Source organism: Dipodomys merriami, unplaced genomic scaffold (genome assembly GCF_024711535.1).
Source record: "Dipodomys merriami isolate MVZ:Mamm:240054 unplaced genomic scaffold, mDipMer1.0.p SCAF_5, whole genome shotgun sequence".
NCBI lineage: Eukaryota > Metazoa > Chordata > Mammalia > Rodentia > Heteromyidae > Dipodomys > Dipodomys merriami.
In genome coordinates, this window is record NW_027206068.1 from 68175486 (window position 1) to 68195774 (window position 20289).

At 50.7% G+C, this 20289-nt stretch overlaps 1 protein-coding gene across 2 annotated transcripts in view; it reads right to left on the reverse strand.

The window, feature by feature from the left end:
- Positions 1-1249: 1249 nt before the first annotated feature.
- Positions 1250-20289, reverse strand: part of Hipk2 (homeodomain interacting protein kinase 2) — a 195778-nt gene continuing 176738 nt past the window's right edge. For both annotated transcript variants that reach the window (XM_069996899.1, XM_069996898.1), the window contains exons 13-15: positions 19105-19352; positions 14154-14314; positions 1250-12554 (exon numbers count right to left, since the gene is read on the reverse strand). In XM_069996899.1, coding sequence (XP_069853000.1) covers positions 12084-12554; positions 14154-14314; positions 19105-19352 — 880 coding nt within the window. In that variant the 3' untranslated portion in view covers positions 1250-12083. The remainder of the gene's footprint in view (positions 12555-14153; positions 14315-19104; positions 19353-20289) is intronic.

The window sequence follows — 20289 nt, forward strand, 5'->3', positions numbered from 1 at the left end:
GGCAAGATGACAAATGTTTATTCACACCTACCATGTGCTAGACGCCATGCCAGGCATCAGGAATCCATGGCCTTGTCTCCCAAGGAGCAGAGGAAATGTTCTAGAATGTTCTGGAACAGGGTAGCGAGATGGGTTATCCTGCCTTGAGGGAAGATGAGGAGATGGGGTATTCGGTGATGATCACCCGGGGAAGAGTCTCTGAGGTCTTTTAGCCTCTTCCTGCGCCGCCTCTTGTTCTGCCTGGGAACCAGGAAGCAGGGCCTGCTGAGCTCCCAGTGTCCCAAGATGCCGGCAGAAGCCGCAGTGGGACCTGGGCCTTTCCAACCTCCTCCGGGTGCCCCTGGCTGGTGAGATGTGGACACCTACCTGAGACGTCCTGGCCTTTGTTCAGAAACCAGGTCCTGCTGGCTCAGCCCTTTCGTGCGTCTACCATTCCTCAAAGCTGCCACTGGTGTTGGCTACTTTCCTGCATCTTCTTCAGACATTTCACCCAACAGAGGTGCTTTGCGCCTTCTGATTTTGTCTCTACTGGGGATCCAGTGGCAGACTTGACTGGAGTGTTCAATGAAGTGTTGAGAGAATTCTGGGGCCTGCGCCTGCATGTGGGGAAGCTGGGAGAGGGCTGAGGGCTGAGGACGTGGGCCGCAACTGCTGTTAGGTGAGGCCCCTCCCACCTGGCGCTTGTCTGCAGACATGGCACTGGGTAGCTTGCAGGTCTAGGGTGATGGGTGCCGGGCTGGCAGGAGTGGTGACAGTAGTCTGGAGCCTCAGGATGCACAGTGGGTACAGATGAGGTCAGGATGGCTCCCAAGAGATGAGGAGCTAGGACACACTCCCAGCTGCCCAGGAACTAGCCGTAATTTATCCAGCGACTTTGAACATTTTCATGGGTGGGCTATGAACATTTTCCAAGACATTCAGCAATTTCAGAAGGGCGAATTACCTTCCAAAAGATGTTGCTTTCAGCCAGGAGTGGTAGTCAACACCTGCCATCCCAGCTACTTGGGAGAATAAGACAGGAGGATTGAGACTCAAGGTTAGCTGAGGCAAAAGCATGAGACCTTGGCTGAAAACAAAGTAAAGGCAAGAAATAAAGGCCGGAATGTATGGGACAAGTGGCAGAGAGCTTGCCTAGCAAGAGGAGGCTGTGATTTTTATTTTATTTATTTTTATTTGAGGCTGTGATCTTATAACCTGTGTGTCTTTGGGGTAAAAAAAACAAAACAAAACAAAACCATGTGAGGCAGTGTACAGTGATTCCAAACAGTTTAATGTAATTCCAAGACAAAGTGTGATTACATTTCTACACATATACAATATGCATATGTGAGTTTACAAATTTTAATAACTCGTTTCACCTCAGAGACCGAAAAAATGATCAAAAAGAAACTGAGAGTAACAAGCTATAACAGTTCACCACAACAGACCCCCCTCACCCTACAGTTAGTAATATTACAATTAAAATAACTATATTCTTCTATAATTTTTTTTCTGTTAAAATCATCTCATAAATTTACAATGCTATTATTAGTTTCCAAGACTAATATAAATTCACTCCATTTTTCTACAACGAAAATGATTATTTATTTAGAAGCACGCGACATCCGGATGAAAACCACACGCATTTTAGTAGCAAAGACTTGATCAGTTAAGAATCTGTTTTCTTGAAAAAAACATTTCTAAAGCCAAGTAAAATATCCATTCTTATAACATACCTATAATATGAGACTAAGGAATAGGTTACGTATAGGTCTACAACACATTGGTTTGTCTTTTTATTTTTTAAAAAAGTAGACATTTATAAATAAAAAAGAAAAGAGGGACAATTCACAGAGGAAGAAGGGTACACGAGAAAATACTGTTGCACGCAATAATTTCCACACAGATTAACATGGATTAACACTTTTTATTACAGAAACCGTACAGTGAAGGAACACAACAGCGCAGGGCTTTCGCAGGGTGACTGAGATTGAGCTGAGATGACTGGCTAGAGAAAGATCTAGACGAGATGACTTTGGGGAGGGCGCCACATTCCTTAGACGGGCGGGGTGTGTGTGGGTGTGGGGGGGTACACGACTGAATGTTGCCAGGTCTTCTCTTCCCTGTCCTTATTCTGGGGAGTGTGTCTTTCTATCCAAAGTCTCCTGAATTCCTGGGTAAACATTTTCACAGATCTGTTCTCTTACCATCCTAATGGATGCCATTTTTGGAAACGTGCTAAGAATCTCAGGCCACAGCTCAATACATGTGGTCAAAGCAAAACGGGATGGAAAATTCCAGTCATTCTGATCTGATCTGCTGCCTCCCCCCATGCCTTTGATGATGCTGGACGCTGAGAGCCGGGGAGGCCCCCCGGGGGACCCGTGGCTGCCCTGTGTGTGTGGAGGCGGCAGGGCTGGTCCCACAAGTCCAGGCCGCTCTCACCTCCCAAGGGCTCCTCTTCCTCCACATCCGTAAAGCTATACTTTTCCTATCAGGATTTGGTTTGATATATATCTACACAAACATATATATCAACATCTCTATCTATACAGATCTACGAAACTAGAAAGCCTGCTCCCGCCCCTCCCCCCACCATGCCTTTCTCTGCTTCATTTGGTTAAAAACGCACAAAAAGAGGGTGAAGGGGGTGCTTTGGGGGCCCTGGAGAAAGCCACAGAGGAAAGCAAGCTATCGATGGGCAGTGACAGAAAATGGAGGGACGTGGAAGGCCAGGCAAGGAAGATGTGCGCGGAAGGTGGGGAGGAGCCACCGAGGGTGGAGGAGGGCGCGGGGAAGTCCCTTCCACTCCCCTCGCCGCCGGGAGCCAAGCTCTGCAGCCAGCGGCAGTCTGGGGAGACCAGACGGCTGCCTGATGCGGCCGCTCTTCCAGGGTCTCAAGCTTCCTGGGGTCCTGAGTACCTGGACAAGGGCCAGCGGTGACAGCAGGGAGGGGGCCACGGGGACAGTAACCCAATGCAAGAAAGGAGGGGGAGAGGGAAAGCACACCAGGAGAGATTCATGTGGAGATGGGCTGAAAGGAAATGAGAGCAATGGCGGAGCCCTTCTTCATGTACAAGGATCGCGCTTGTTTGCAAATGAAAACGCCCATTTTCTCTACCTCTAGTGGTAAATACAAATACAAGCCCCCCGGAGACAGTGTCACAATACGCATTTGGTGAATTAGTGCAACAGAACACACACAGACTGAGACGAGCAGGGAGGATGGTTGAGAAGGAGGAGATGAAGTATATCCCACACTAACAACTGGAGCAAAGCCGAGGACCATGAGCCTGCAGGAGTCACCGCGGTTCCCCAGGGAAAAGTTGGAAGCACGCCTTGAACACAGAGCACTCCAGCTCCGGGTGTTTCCAAGTCTCTGCTAGAGGGATGGCTCAGCCTTGGGGTCACCACAGGTTCTCCACAGTTTGGTGGTGGTACAAGAGAAAACTGAAACCAAGCTCCCCGGGAAGCTGGCATTTCCCATCTGCTCCTGCCTGACAGGACGGTGGGGTCCACTTGCAACTCGCCTTTCCCAGCTCAGCAGCTCCAACCATCCCTGAATGGAACCTTTGGCCTCTGCCCACGGACCAGGCCTTCCTTCTCAGATGGACAACAGGTTTGAGATGTCGGTACTCCTGTCCTTTTACACTGATTCTATTTAAAAGGGGCAAAGGAAGAGAAGACAGCATGCATGCGGATGGAAACTCCAGCCAATGAATGCCGGCAAAAGGGTGTGTGATATCCCTGGCAAAACACTGATCCAAATAGTCATGGATTAGCTGGATGCTTGGTGGCTCATGCCTGTCATCTTAGCTACTCAGGAGGCTGAGATCTGAGGATCATGGTTCAAAGCCAGCCCAGGCAGGAAAGTCTGTGAGATTCTTATCTCCAGTGAGCCACCAAAAAAGCTGGAAGGGGAGCTGTGTGTCAAGTGGTGGAGTGCTAGCCTTGAGCAAATAAAAGCTCTTGGACAGCACCCAGGCTCTGAGTTCAACCCCCAAGACTGGCAGGCACACACACACACACACGCACACACACACACACGTGTCATGGAGGGGGAAAGGAGGGCCCAGAAATAGCCTCTGTGTTTTCAAGACCACCTGTATGTTAGGGTCTTCTACTGCCTGGTGAGTGAAGTATTACTAAGTTAAACATTCAAACTAAAAACCAAACTAATGAGCCAGCAATCAGGTCTCACTATGCGGTGGGAAGGACGCCTTGAAGGTGAGTGGCAGGCCTCGAGACTCCACATCTGGTGGGGCTGGGCTGCAGCCCTTCGCGCTCCATCCCGACTCACTTTCCCATTCCCGCAAGGTCACTTGGAGGCAAATGCGCACATGGGACAATGGAATAGTATGGACAGAGAGAACATACCTGCCGGGGACGAGAGGGGCCTGAAGATGTCGGTTAGAAACAGAAATGGTCTTAAAAAAGGTACCAGTTTAAATGTAAACTATAAAACTATAAAATGCAGCCAGAAATCTGTTTAAATATCCACAGTTAGTTAAGTTTAAAACGAGGGTCTCCTGGATCTATCAGTAAGCTAACAGCATCTTACAGCAGCTCAAAACACAGGTTGCACATGCATGTGTGAACACGGCGCCCCATGACCGCCCAGCAGCATGATCTCTGCCCTGGGGTCACGTCTGTGGTAGAGATGGACTATCTTCAGAATTCACTTCAGCGACGATGACCAGAGTGCAAGAATCATTTTCAGCCCACAGTCTTTAGAATTCCAAGATCAAGCTGGCTATACGATTTCAAAGAAGGCTAAAACCAGGATAAATGCCCACAGTTGAGGTAATTATTGCCAGAGGTCACAGTTTGTGTCATGTATCTACAACCTTCTAGAAAAGTCATTAGGCTGAATCCCAGAATATCTATTGACACCAACCAGGATCTCAAAATTCTAACTACTTGAGTTTGCTTCCAATGGAGCTAAAAGTTCTGAAAGATTCTAGCACTTGTGTAAACTCTTAAGAATTTAGGCAAACAAGGCTGGGGCCAGTCAACAAGGATGATTTTGAAAGAGAAAAGAAACGAGAGACCCACCAAAACAAGAGAACAGAGATATTTCATAGCACACAGGAAATTCCTAAAGCATTTCTAGATTCTTGTCACCTTTCAACCAAACTGAAAATGTATCACATTCTTCTTAATTTCACATTAGGGTCAGACCAGCGATACTTCTTAATTCCTGAAACTTGGATAATTTTTTCTCAGTTTGTACAACCTTGTTTTGCTTTTAGCTTTTCTTTTCTTCCTCTGAGAAGGGTATCTTTTTTCAAAAGAAAACTCAATTTTGTCTTTTTTCTACTTGTCATCTTGTCTTCTTCATTTTTTTTTAATAGAAAAAGTTTCCTGGACTCTGATCCATGTACGGTATTTACAATTTGGTGTGAACCTTGCCCAGAGCTGTAGAGTAGATCCATTACAGAAATCAGAGCTGTCATGGTATTTATCAAGTGCAGTAAAAAATAGCATTTTGAAAAAAATATATACCTTTAGTATTGCCTTTCTAGAATTAACTATAAGCAAGAAAATTATTATTTTTTTTAAAAGAAGAACACACTTTTTCCCCTTCACTCTCCTCAGAGTTTGTTATAGCAGCATCACTAAAGCTAGTTGGTTTGCTGGAAAGAAATCTAAAAAGAATTTGGGGAGTCAAAAGAAACTCCCCAGAGATTTTTCTCAACCTTTATTCAACTCAGGATGACCTCTTTGTACAGGCCTCCTTCAGAGTTTCACAGTGCAGGAAGGGCACTGTGTAACATCTCCAAAGGCCTTCCTTTGACACACACACACACACACACACACACACACACACACACACACAGAGCGCTGAGGCTGGTGGTTGAGAGCTCAGTTCTGGAGTCAAGGGCGTCCTCAGGTTGGCCCCTCTTACTAGCTGGGTGGGTGCCCTGGGCAGGCTATAAGCTCTAACAGCTCTCTAGACCCCTCATCTGTACAGAGACTGAGACTGCTGGGTCCCAGAGGGTTAATGGGAAGATGAAAGGAGAGACAAAGCAGGGGGTGAGCAATTCTGATCTTGGTGTCTACACACAGGAGCCGAGAGGACTTTAAATGGTTCACCAAGAATAGGCTCTGCTCACTAGTAATTAGTTACTTAAAAAAAGTGAGACCAAATGACATTTCAGTAAAGGTCTGGCTACAGCAACAAAGCCTAGAAACTTGGGGATTCTAGATCCCCACTACTTTATGACCTTTCCTTGAACACATGCTATGTTCTCAGAGTGCCAGCTTCCTCTGTTAGTGGGGACACGATTCAGCTTCTATGGGTGGTGGTGTTGGTTCCAGGGCCTGGGTATTGCAACAAATGTGGGTAAGTCTTTACTGAGAGGTACTCACTGCCCGTTTGAACAAACAGGTGACTGATGTGATGCTCTAGTAGTGTATGGGGCTGAAATGAGAGGAGGGCTCTCAAAGGCTCCTGTAATGTGGCCTGCCAAGGGCACTGGGTAATCCTCTCTGTGCCGAGGTCTCGTGCCAGGGTGATTCCAGGGGGGTCATTTCTCTCTAAACTGTCATTGAGCCTGTAGGGAAGGTGTAGCCTGGAGCTAGTTTTCTCTTAGAACTTCCAGGAGCTGTCCTAAAGATTTGAGAAACTTCTCCTAGGTTGGCACATTCCAGTAAGCCATGTACCTAAAGCCCTTACAAGGTCTCACAAGGTCTCCTTTTGCAATCAAATTCCATTTTACCACATTCAGTTCTCTAGAAATTGGAGTTGAGTCTGTGGAGACTACAATTGAGAGCCCTGGGACCCAAAGGTGGATGGGTGCCACAGAAGTGGCCAAGGAAGGTGTGATCCTGGTTCTCATGGTAACAGAAGCTGAGGTAAGCCCTGGCCTGGGTATAGGGCCTCCGGGATCCTGAGACAGGTAGTGTTTAGGATGCTAACTCCAAGCCCTCTTAACAGATGAGTCAGGTTTTAAAATCACGCAATGGATAAAGAGGAGAAAGATGAATGGAATCACATCACTAATGATGCCATTTTTGCCCAGGAAGGAACAAGAGGGATGCCATTTTGTCCATTGGTAGAGGTGTATTTGAGAGGGTTCTTTGGCTACAGAAAGGAACTATTTAACCTCCCTTTCCTATTTGGTAAGGACATCTCTGGCCTGCACGATGTTGAGGCCTCCTCTTTGAAAAATCAGTAAAGAAAACCCCCACACCCCACGAAGAAAAACGACACAAAAGGTGAAAGCAGCCTGTTAGTCCACAGACTTGAATGGGTCACGGCACAGTGGCTCTGCATCTTGGTGGAATTCTCTGTGCTGGTTAATTTGTCTTTCTGTTTTTTGTCCTTGCGGCGACTTGGCAGGCTGGCAGCCGCAGCCCTTCCTCATCTACCTTGCCCTGGGAGGAAGGGGGGGAGGGGGGGGAACCCAGGTCGTTCTTGCTGCCACAAACCACCAGTAAGACTTCCGTAAACCTCCTCATCTCCTCGCTCTGGTTTCCAAGAACTTCTTTCCACTGCCTCCAATACACTCACTCCAGCGAAACCCTCGCCCCGCGCTCACTCGCTCATTCCAAAAGGAGTGCTTGCAACTCCTAAGACCTAGTCGAGGGGACCAGCCTGTCAGCTGTGGTAGTCTCCCCTTCCCAACATCATCAACATTGTGGTGCTGGTGCAGGTCAAGTCCTGGGGGATTGGGGAGGGGGGACGGACGACAGTGACCTGCTGGCTTCTACAGCCCCCAAATTCAGCTGCCAGGAAGGTGAGAAACGCAGAGACCATGCAGATCCTGTACCACAAGGGTGGCTGCATGCACTGCACTGCCTCTTCCTCCGAATAACATGGCCCACCCCCTCTACTTCACAGCAGTCATTGGCATCTCTGCCAGACTTACCCACCCATTGGCCTGTTCATCAGCTTCCCATGGAAACATCCAGAACATCTCTGAGAGGCACTTAGCCCAGAAACATGGCTGCTAAGGCCCAGACAGAGCCCAGAGAGGGACAGCAGAGCAACCTGAGGTTCCTGAGGCTCTGCTTGACTTGTCTTGCTTCTCCTTGACTTGTCCTTCTTAACCTTTCCTGTGCTCTGAACCCCATTTCTTCACTATGAAAGGACTAGCAGGTGCTGGGGTTTATGATCTAATTGAAGACTTAAGTCTGCAGCCTCAAGGTCTAGTCTGAGGCACAGTAGAACTTGTCTATCCTTCCTGCCAGTGAACTTGGTCCTGAAGACCCAGTGGAGACATGGGCAAGAATGCTAATGGCACATAGGGGTCACTCTTCGGATGTGACAGCCCCGTGCGTGGGGTAGAGGAGGGTGGGGGTGGAGGCACTAGGGATGAACGTCTGCTGTCTGCTTCCCCATAACTCCACTTTTCTTCAGCAAGTTGGCACCTCTCTTCATCAGGGGCCTGGTTGTTTTGGGGGTATGGTGGGCAGGAAGTTTGCAGGCACCCATAGCCCATAGCTCAGGGCACTGAGGGGTACAATCAGAGCCCAGGAGATAGGCTACAAGGACTTGTAGGGCCAGTGGTTTCAGTGGGGGAGGTGGCTGGCACTGTAAGCAGCAGCTGGATTTTAAGTAGGCTTCCCTGGCTGATCATCTGGTCCTCTTTTTGGCTAATATTGTGTGCTGGTAGGATGATTGGAGGGGGAGCAAGCAGACCGAAGCAGCAAGGAGTAAGCAGACTAAGGGGAGGGAGGGAAAGGAAAGGTACCAGTTGCCTGCCATCTTCCTATGTGTTCCCAGTGCTATCCAGGAGGGGACATCTGTAAGGATGTAAGCCACATTTGGGGTGTCCCCAGAGAAGGGGTGGGGTCAGCTTCAGAAAGGGGGATTTTTGTGTGTGTGTGTGTGTGTGTGTGTGTGTGTGTGTGTGTGTGTGTGTGTGTGTGCTTACATATCAGGGGAGGGAAGCTGAGCATCTACAGTCAAACAGATTTCAGATGCACAGGAGGGCACAGAGAATGAGCAGCTAGCTCAAAGGATCTAACAGTCAGTGTTCAGTATCCTGAGCCCAGGGGCTGAAGCCCAGGTGACAGCCTTGCCACTTTGAGTCTAGTTGGTGGTGACCACATTGTGAAGTCCCTAAGCTGGGCTGTGCAGGATGTAAAAAGTCTTGATTCTTTTTAAAATGTCATTCTGTGATGGGTTTTTCTTGACGGCTCTTGATAGAATAGAGATGATAAAAACAATCTAATTCCTGCATCCTTCCACTTTTTCAAAATCTGGCAAAAACTGGACATCTGCATGTCCCTCCAATATACTGATAATACTCACAGACATAATAAGCTTAAATATTCAAGAGGAAACAGATACTTGGAATAAATGTGCACTTAAACCCTGAACTAAAATAGCAACAGGATAATGATCATAATTACAATGAGAATAACAAAAATAATCAGTACAATAATATTAACTTTATGAGCAGCATGGAATTTTAATTCCTGATATGGAGGGAGAAAAGAGTCTACTGGGGATGGGGTGAAAGATGGAGCTTCAGCGGAAACAGATGAAAAGAAATGGGAAGAATGGGTCAAGCCATCTTTACTACTAGAAGATCAGCTCTGGGAGGGGAGGCCAGGACACTACCAGTAAGGCCAAGTCAGACTTAGAGCCAAGACCAGACACTATAACTAGGTATGAGAAGGTCTGATGGGACAGTGCTGCCATCAGGTTTTCCAGCTGCCAAGTGGTGGCTCAGGGGTCTTCAGAAGGCTTTTGTGCCCTCACCCTCTCTGAATTGACCATTCTCTGGTGACGCAGGACAGGGACTCCCCCAAACCCAGCTAAAGCCAGTAGTAATCGCAGCCCAAGAGAAGGCCATCTCTCTGCACCACTCTGCTGCTGGAGGGTCCTTGCTGATGCCACCTCGGTATGCTCAGCCTCACACAGGTTATGGGACCGTGTCGGCCCATGGCTTGTACCACACTGTTTCCAGTTTGGGGACTGAATTCTTTACAAGGTAAGAATTTATGGTTGGGAAGTAGGGAGGTCAGGGGAAGGAATTTTCCAGAGTTGTTTCACAGCTAAGAGCTAAGTAATAGCTTCATTACTGAGAGAGGGTGGGTGTCATGAGGAAAGCCCTTCACAGGCAAGGGCTGGGGGCCTGTGGAAGGGGAGGCTGCGGAACGGAGGACGAGGACCATATTCTTGCTCGAAGATCTGTTGTGCTTGGGGACTTGGCTGAGCAAACACCCTCCGAAGCCCATCGTGGGCCAGATAACGTCTCCGGCGTCTGTGTGCTTCAGAGGGCTTCACTCTGAACAAGTCTCCACCCTCTACCTGCCCACGGGGGTCAGAGCCTGAGAAGATGCCCACAACGGTTTAAAGGTTCCAAGATGGCCTAGGAAAGATTTCTTTGGAGACGTAATTATCTGTGGGAGTGTTCCCCCCAGTTCTGGGTCAGACCCCTGGTCACCCTCCCAAGTATCCTTCTAGCCTTTTGCCCAACAGACCCCTCCGATGCCAGGCCCAAATGGTGCCAAGGAAAGGATCCAGCAACAGACAGCAAAATCAGGCGAGCTCCCCCGGTGCCCAGTGGGTCTGAGAATACCAGACTTCTAGAGGAGGGTCTAGGGATGCAGCCAGAAAGAGAGGGCCGGACCTCCTGCCCTCCCTGTAGCTGGCCACAGGAAGGGGGCTATAGGAAGGCAGGGCTGGGGGCAGGGGTGAAGGGTAGGGAGTTTCTCTGGGTCTCTACACCCAAAGTAAAACTCAACACAAGCAATCCCTGTTCACTGGATGCGCCCAAAGCACTTAACGTCTCTCTCAAGATCCATAGGTTCTCACCTCCTAGCCTGTTTGCTCTCCTCACCTCCTTTTACACTGAAACAACCCAAGCAAGACAACAGGCATGAGAACTGAAAAAACAAACAAACAAACAAACAAAAACCCAAGGGAAAGATTCAACAGCACAACAGAAGAGCTGGGATGGCGTCTGACTAGCCTCAGCTAGTTCTTGGAATACCAGTGGAAACAAACCCTTCCACCTTCTGTCTGTCTGTCTGTCTGTCTGTCTGTCGTTCAGTAAGGCACTAGGAGGGAATGATGTGGAATCAAGAGGGCGAGGGCTGTGACTCACGGGGGGGTGGTGTCCCCGCTCACACCCGCGCACCCGGACCACCCCACTGGTGACATGCCTAGGTCCTGTCACTTGTTTCTGTGCAATTACGTCGAGGAATAGTCTATTGGTATCACTGGAGGTGAACACAAGGTAGAACACTGGGGTGAGTTTGCTACATTCTGCTGCGGTGTCGGTGCCCACCGCGAGCCCTATGCTAGGTGACTAGGGGTTGGTTCAAAGAGCAAACAAATCAGAAAAAAAGGAAAAAAAAACCCAAAAAGGTTGCAACACACATTATCCATCACATCTGAGGAATAACATTGCTTAGAGATTTATCCAGAGTGCTCAGAAGGAGAAAAGTCTGCCCCTCCCCCTGGGGTCTGTTAGCCTGCTGTCCCATCGTTCCCGAGCCCACACTGGGCTTCACCCCGCCCCCCCGCCCCCCAACTGCCCCCCACAAAGTATTAGCCTTCTCAGGTCTCAGCCTGACATTCTGGAGGGGTGCTGACCCCTTTGAGTTCTGGAAAAATCCCTAATTTTCATGTTCAATTACTTAAAAAAAAATCTATTGGATTTTCCATATCAGATGTCTTTGACAGCGAAGTCTTCAATGTCACTTGCTGTCATATGAAAATAATCTTTGAAAAGTTCATAGGTAAAGTTCTTCAAAAACTGGGGGGGCCCTCGCTTTTGGAATCTTCTCGTGACTCTCTTCTCCTTTCCAGTTTGGTGCAGAATGGGTTTGTGAGCTGTGTTTTGTTTTATGTTTTTTTTTTTTCCTTTGTTACAGATATTTTCTTTTTCTTTTTTTTTTCCTTTTTCTTTTTTAAAATAAAAAGCATAGATTTCCCCCCTCCTTAATCCCTTCCTTTTCAAATGTTCTCTGCTCTAAATCCTCCCACTTTCTAGTTCAAGTTTCCTGTGTGTCCCCTCTGCCCTTCTGCCCCCCCTCCCCACCCCATTTGCATTGTTTGTGTGTGGCACCTTCAGTATAAAAAGCCAGCCCCCCTGGGGTCCCAGGAGCTCCCTCCCCCTGCTTCCCCTCCCCTCCAGTGTCTATATGTACGGGTACTGGTTGACCTTGGCTGGGCTCAGTGGGTATCCAGTGTAGACGGTGGATGCTGGCGAGGCGCTGATGTAGGTCTGGTGGGCAAATTGGGCTGGATACTGACTCGGGTGGATGGTGGGCGAGGGCAGGACCCGGGGGCCCATGCTCACAGGGACCTGGTGGACGATGCTGGCCGGGTAGGCAGTGTGCTGCACGGTGTGGCGGGCCGAGCCTTGAGAGGCCACCAGGTGGGCGACGGTGCCGGTGGAGCCCAGGGCTGCGGGCGCCGTGTAGGTGTAGAGGTGGGGCTGGGTGGGGAGGTGGGCAGCGGCGGCGGCGGCGGCCAGGTGGGGGTGGACAGTGCCGTGGCTGGGGCTGTTGTGCGGGAAGGTGTATGGAGCCTGAGCCATCGTGGGAGTGATGTAGGCCTGCTGCCGTCGGTGGCTTCCCGTGCGCTCTGCGGCCATGTGCTGTTGAGCCTGAAAAAAGGAGATGCAATGAGAGGGGCTGTGCGGCCGGGATGAGGGGTGGCAAGGCAGCAGCCACAGAAGATGCTTCCCTTCCCCTGTCGACTGAAATGCAGCTTCACTGAGAGGTAATGCCTGGCCTCCCGTTTTGGACCATGCCGGGATGCCCCGCAGACAACCTCAGAGCAGTCAATGGGACACAGTGACAGAGCGGTGCTGTTGGAAGGCTCTCTCTCTACTCCCTTTGTGTGGTGCCAGTCCTGAGGCTCTAACTCAGAGCCTGGGCACTCACTGTCCCTGAGATTTTTGTTTTGTACAAAGCTAGCGCTCCATCCGCTCCATTTCCAGCTTTTTGGGTGGTTAATTGGAGATAAGTTTCACAGATTTTCCTGCTCGAGCTGGCTTTGACTCTCAATCCTCAGATCTCTCAACCTTCTGAGTAGCTAGGATTACAGGTGTGAGCCACTGGCGCCTGGCATCTTCTGCTTTCTCATTCATTGTGAAATCCAGTCTCTACAACCAGAAACTCAGAAATGGAGCTCTGTGTAATTCCCTCTGTGCAGGCAAATAGCGTTCTCCCAGGAGAGGCTGTGGCCACTACTCATGTACAACTGAGGGCATGCTCTCCCTTGGTCTGGGGTCTCCCTCATCAGTGAGACGGCCCAGCAGGACCCTGCATGTACCTGCAGCTGTGATGGGACATCATTGTGTGAGCCTTCCTATTTTTACTTATTTATTTATTTTTGGTTGGTTGTGGGGATTGAACTCTGGGCCTGGGCACTGTCCCTCAGTTCTTCAGCCCAAGGTGAGCACTCTACCACTTGAGCCACAGTGCCACTTCCAGTTTTCTGTTGGTTAACTGGAGTTAAGAGTTTCATGGAAAGTGGTGCTGTGGCTCAAGTGGTAGAGCACTAGCCTTAAGCTGAAGAGCTGAGGGACAGGGCGCAAGCCCAGAGTTCAATTCCCATGACTGACCAAAAAAAAAAAAAAAAATCTCATGGACTTTCCTGGCTTTGAACCAGGATCCTCAGATTTCAGCCTCCTGAGTAACTAGGATTACAGGCGTGAGCCACTGGCGCCCAGCTTTATTTTTAGCCAGTCCTGGGGCTTAAACTCTGGGCCTGGGTGCTGTTCCTGTGCTTTTGTACTAAAGGCTGGCACTCTACCACTTGAGCCACAACTCTACTTCTGGTTTTCTGGTGGTTAATTGGAGGCAAGAGTCTCAGATTTTCCTGCCCATGCTAACTTCAAACTGTGATCTTCTGATCTCAGACTCCTGAGTAGCCTGGACTGCGGGAGTGAGCCCCTGGCACCTGGATGGACCTTCCTATTTTTAAGCAGGGGCAGCATGCCACCAAGTGCCCTGTAACACTGGGTGAGTCACCTTGCTTTGAGCTGGAACTCTGTGAGCCAGGGACCCTGACTTCCCTGGGGATGACTGAGGACAGAAAGAAGCCATGTGGAACCCTGCCTGCCACTGCTGGAGGGTTACTACCAGCACTGTCTCTTCAGCAGAAGATCAAGGGCCTAGCTAGTCTGTGTGTGTGTGTGTGTGTGTGTGTGTGTGTGTGTGTGCGCGCGCACACATGCATGTTTTGGGATGGGTCTTACCTGGCTGAGATTGAGGGGTTGCTGCTGCTGGAAATGGGGGCCTGGCCGCTGCTGCCGGTAGGCGATGGCTCCCGATGAGCTCCCTGAAGAGTGACCACTGGTGGAGGTCACGTTGCTGGAGGACTTGGGCTTGTAGGAGGACGCGTGGTGACTGCTGTTGACTGTGTGGGAGGAACAGGGCACACACAGGTCAGGGGTGGTCCTTGGCTGGCCCAGAAGCTGCTCCTCCCCGGGTCAACAGTGGCCAGACGCTAATCAGAGCCCCTCCGGCCAGCCTGTCAGGATTTGGCCTGGACTCCAAGAGGAGTTGAGCTGGGCTCTGGCCACTGACTGGGGCTGCAAATGAGGGGCAGAGATGGTGCAGAGTGAAGAGAAAAGGCTCAGGGGAGGGAAGGAGAGCCGCAGGTAGGAGCTGGGCCTCACTGGTCTTCCCAGGGGTTGTCACAGGGGGCTTTGGGAGATGGGTGAACAGATGCCTGTCTGGTCTGCTCGGAGGACCAGATGGGACCGTGCCTGTGGTGGGGCCTGGTAAACAGCCAGAAGCAGCAGCAGAAGCTAACGCCAATCTGTGCAAGTCCTGGTTTGGGTCCCTGACCCTGGGCAGAATGAAAGAAATCACTGAGGAACAGCCCTGAGAGCTGAGTGTGGCCAAATGAAACCCCCCTTTCCAGCTACAGAGCCTGGGCAAGATGTAGGGACTCTGCCTGGCCAGCAGGTGGCTCCACATTTTGGCAATCTGGCTCAGCACTTGAGGATGGCTTAAGTCTGTACTAAGAGTTTAGGGTGCTAGACAAAGCCAGAGGCTGGAGGAAAGGCAGGCTGCACCCCAGTTAGGATGGCTCTAGGTGCTAGGATAAGGAGAACCAGGTACCTGTTTAGAGCCTGGCTGTCTTAACCCAGCCAAGCATTTTCTGAATTCTGCTGTATGTCAGGCCCTGGGACCATGTGCCTGGATGGTGTGAGAGGAGGCATGACAGAGCAAGTGGACGAGGAGCTGAGGCAGAGGCAAGGCCAGGGGAAGGTGCTAGCGACCAGGCTGGACAGGCTGCAACTATCCAGCGGGGCGGGCTAGGCGTACATGTGTTCAGGTGCCAAGGGGGAGGCTCTGCCGGCTCTAGGAGGGCCCTACGTCTCAGCTCTTGTACTAAAACTAAAGGGCTGGACTACTGCACCCAGGGTCTCAATAAACACCTAAGTAGAGGCCCATAGCCCCGCATTAAACAAAGACCTAGAGCCAACAACAGAAAAGTAAGCGATACACAAATGAGAAGAATACAGTGTTTCCTCAGGTACAAGTCTGAACAAAGGCCTAGGCAAGCTTGTCCAGAAGGTTCTATGCTTTTCTGTGCTCTCTCACTCAAATGCTTACAAAGGAAAAGGAGGAGGACTGTTATATTTTGTTACATAGTTTAAAAAACATTGATAGAAGTTTTGCTTATAGTCAGTCTTTAAAAGCTAAAGAACCCAACCTGGACGAAAAGTTTGTGAAACCCCATCTCAATCAGTAAGCTTGGCATGGTAAAATATGCCTGTCATGTAAGTAGGAAGAACACAGCAGTCTATACTTACCCAGGTATAAACTCGAGACCCTATTAAAAAAAATAAAGCAAAAATGACTGGGGCCAGGGCTCAAGTGGTAGAGCACCTACTTGGCAAGCGTCAGGCTCTTCAAAACCCAGAAAAAAAAAAAAGCAAGCTAAAAAACAAGGAGTTAATTCAGAATGTGTGAAGTAGGACCTGAGGACCTCAGGTAAAACTAGAGCTCTGCTCCTCCCTGCTGGGGCCTTGCCCGGGAGCTGGTGTAGAGAGAGGGGCAGAGATATTAAGGAGCCACTGGTAATGAAGGTCAGGCCTTTCCTGACTTGGTTGGACCACTTCTATGACAGATGCCAGGGTGATGAAATCAAGATGGAAGCTGGAGGCTGGGACCAGGCCAGAGACAGGGTTGATGAACTGCAAATAGGGAGAAGGGCACTTTCAAAGTCCTGTCCTGGGAGGAAGGAAAACGGTGTGTGTGTGTGTGTGTGTGTGTGTGTGTGTGTGTGTGTGTGTGTGTGTGTGTGTGTGTGTGTGTGTGTGTGTGTGTGTGTGTGTGTGTGTGTGTGTGTCCACGGTGTGTGTGTGTGTGTGTGTGTGTGTGTGTGTGTGTGTGTCCCTGGCCTGGGAGGAAGGAATACGGTGTGTGTGTGTGTGTGTCAGGGGATGGGGTCCAGGGGTTGGAGATTGCAGCTGAAGGCAGAGGGGAACCTCTCACCAGGAGGAGAGATGTGGGTTCTACACTTCCCTGACTCCCAGCTCCTTTCCCAGCCACCCACTGCAATGCGTCTGTTAGGGTGTGCTGAGCTTCCCAGTCCAGAGCCAGCAGGTGTGCCTTTGGGTGTCAGGGTCCTGAAATCCAACACAGTGCCTGAGCCACACGTAGACCGTCAAAGCCTCTCTCCGCAAAGCCTGGGGGATGGAGGGGTTTTTGTAGCCCCAGTGTAGGGTTGAAAATGCAAAGCTGCAAGTGCTAGCTCTTGGCTAAACTTCCCTCAGATAGGGGTTTCTTGCAGGCACCAAGCCTTCTTGCTCTGTGGCACACTGTCCACTAGCCAGCTGTGGGGTCGCCGTTCTGCTCCCATTCTGCCTTCCTGGGCATTTCGGGATAGAGGTGTTTGAGGGGGAGACGAGGAGTCTGAGGGATCTGCAGCTTACGCCTGCAGAGTGATGGGGGTGGACGAGCCTGGCCTTCTGCCTGCTAGTCATTGTGGGAACAGGCATGGCTAAGGGAGGAGGCCACTAGGGGACCACGGCACTCAAGCAGTATTCATGTCTGTAATTCGTCTCTGGCGATGGGCTCATGGGTAGCGTTGCTCTCCTTAAGGGTATTTATCTTCTGTGCCTCTAAGGAAACACTATAGAGTTTTCTGATCATGCCTTGTCCAGCTAGCTCCAGAGATGCCCCTGCGGAGAGCAGCCATGCGTTCATGTAGTGACTGCCACGTGAGGCAGTGTGCTTACAGCACAGGCGAACTGTGGAGTGGAGGCCCAGCTACAAAACCCTGGGCCAGCTGGCCAATCTCTCTGTACCTTCACTTTTTTTTTTCCCTTGTAAAATGAAACCGGTTACCACAGGGGACTGTTTGGCATCTGGCTCTTACCAATCCATAGTCTGGCACCCAGCACCCAGTCCACACTAGCTACCACTGGTGTCATTGTTACTAAACTTCGCACTCTGGCTAAAGCCAATGCACAAAGCACAGGCGGGTATGTTCCAAGCTGAGACATGAGCTCTGGAGCTCTGGACAGGGGAGTCGCAGGCTCCGAGCTGAGGAAAGGCAGCTCTGGGGCTCAGGTGTCGGGCCCGCTGCCTTTGGCAGGGAGGGCCCAGAAGTGTGAATTGCTAGCCTGATTGTAACACAACTGGTGAACTTTCCCAGCCCTGCATCCTTCCAGGCGGTGCCCTCTCTTTCACTTTGCTTTCATGACTGGGAGCCGTCAGGATGTGGAAACAGGGCAGGGCAGGCTGGCTGCATTTAAGGAACATGCCTTCTGAAGACAGGTGGCTGGGGACCCACCGAGTCAGAAGAGCCCTGACACACAGGTCAGAGCACACGCCCCACTTGCGTTCTCCTTGGATCAGGATGAGGAGGCTGAGGGAGAAAGAAGCTGGAGACTGCTTCCATTTCCCTTTCCTTCAAGGAGAGTCTGTTGGGGTAGAAAAGGCTGTCCCAGGCTGGCTGTACGTTTGGGGGTAGCGTTCTAGGATCCTGACCCAAACCTGCTCACTGGCCTGGGACAGTGGCTGGAAAAGCCTCTGGCAACCCTATCCTGAACCCCCTTCTGCATCCTGGCAGCAGCCCTGTGGCCTTCACCTCCTATGCCTATCCCCTGGGGCAACCACAGACACCTTAGGGGACAGACGGGCCATGCTTCTCACAGCGACACAAATCTTGCAAGGGTGTGTCACTTTCTGGGTGAACAGTGTGGTCACAAAGATGCTGCCTGCCCTGCCTGTGGCTGGTGACAGCGTGGCAGAAAAGTACGACACACAAGGTTCCTTTGGTTCAGTCCCCAAATTCTCCCAGCATGAACTTGCGCGGGAGAAGCACTGCAGGGATGCTGCTGAAAAAGGCCCCGGCGAACGGCTGGGTTGAAACGGAAGGTTAAGAAAGGCCCCGGGCTGTTTGCTAGGGCCTGGTTTTCAGGACAAGCTTATGGATCCATAGTTCTTTTATTTCTATTTAATTTAAAATTTTTTTTGGTGCCAGTACTAGAGCTTGAACTTAGGGTCTAGAGCTCTCATTTAGCTTTTTCTGTTGAAGGCTGGTGCTCTACCACTTGAGACAGCTTCACTTCTGGCTTTTTGGTGGTTACTTGGAGAAAAGAATATCATGGATTTTCTGCCCAGGCTGGCTTTGAACCACGATTCTCAGATCTCAACCTTTTAAGCAGCTAGGTATACAGACGTGACCCTCATGTGTGGTTCTGATTTCTTGTGTACAAGGAAGGGCTCTGAGGGGGCTCAGAGGAGCCCGGGTGACCCTGAGGTAGCAACACTCTGGGAAGGGGCTTCCTCCACTGGACGCCATCAGAGCTTCCTGGATAGCGTCTCGGGTACCAGCCAGGGAAGGCTAAACAGGATGTCTCTGCAGACAGAGGACAAGGAACAGTGTGGCTTTCATTTCCTGTTCATTATCCTTGATGAAAGCAGAGCCACCATAAAGGCAAAAGCATGCTGATTATAGAAGTACCAAAGGAAAAAATGTGCTTGGACACTGATTTTACACAGAACCCTGCCCGTGGCTCCCTGGACAAAGTGCTGTGTAGGATCATCTGTGAAAATCAGAACTTTTCTATCTGACTAGCGCTTGAGTCCTAGCAGCAGCCATGAAGGAAAGCAGTGGCAGAAATGGAAATAAGACTGCTGGCCCTGCTATGCGGCCCCCCCCCCCCCCCCCCGCCAACTTACCCGGCCCGAGGCTGTCACATTCCACCAGCACCTCGCTGGCCTGGGTCTTCAGGGGGGGCACGATAATGGTGCGGGGGTTGCCGGTGCAGTGGCTCTCTAGGGCACCCTTGGTGTCGAAGGAGCTGGTGCCGTTCGGTCCAGTGCGCTGCTGCACCGCGTAAGGGCTGGTGTTGCTGGAAGAGTCGGAGTAGGGAGAGTCGTGGACTGTGACGCAGCTGATGACGTTTTTTCTTTGCTTGGAGACAGTGCTGGGAAGGGAAAGGAAGATGTGAGGATCAAGAAGGTGACACACTATGCCAGCAGAGTGTGTGTGTGTGTGTGTGTGTGTGTGTGTGTGTGTGTGTGTGTGTGTGTGTGTGTGTGTGTGTGTGTGCGCGCGCGCGCGCGCTCAGGGCCTGGTGGATAAGCCTGAGCTTTTTTTGCTCAAGGTTAGCACTATACCACTTGAGCTGCAGATCCACTTCTGGTTTTTTGGTGGCAAACTGGAGATGAGAGTCTCATGGACTTTCCAGCCTGGGCTGCGAGCCTCAGATCTCAGCCTCCTGACTAGGCAGGATTACAGGTGTGAGCCACCAAAGCCAGGCTGATGCCAGCATTTTGGAGACTCTACTGTGTGGTGTGGAGGGCACCCATGTGAAAACAAGAGGAAGGAAGGTCTGGGGCTGGGCTCACTGATGCCTGTGGGAAGTGGGGTGACGGAGACTCGGTGAGTGGGTGACTCAGCAGTCTGAAGGAGAGACAAGCTCAAGGAGTGTACTACCGAAGGACCTGGTGGAGGACGGCCACACCGTTGGAAAGGAAGTAGTTCTAAGTGCAGGCTTAGGCTCTGCTGCAGCTGGATGGAACAGGACAAGGTCCCAGGAGGCTGATCTGAACAGTGCGTGAGCCCGGGAGGGCCAGGAGAGGGAGACACAGGCTGGACACCACACCCTCTGCCAGCTTGCTCTGATGGGCTACTTTGTGTGCAGGCGGCTAAGGGCCTCTGGGAGTCCTTTGCTCAGGGGAGGTCTGGTGCTCCTGCATGCTGAGACCACCCCATAGTCACTCTGCACCCCTGGCCTTTGTTTTCAACCTGCAACTTCATCCAAGGCAGCTAGACCTGGCTTGGGCTGGTTCTCAGCTAGCAACTTCTTTTCAGAGATGTTTCTATCCCTGTGGTTACTTGGAACCAATCTGGACTGCTTT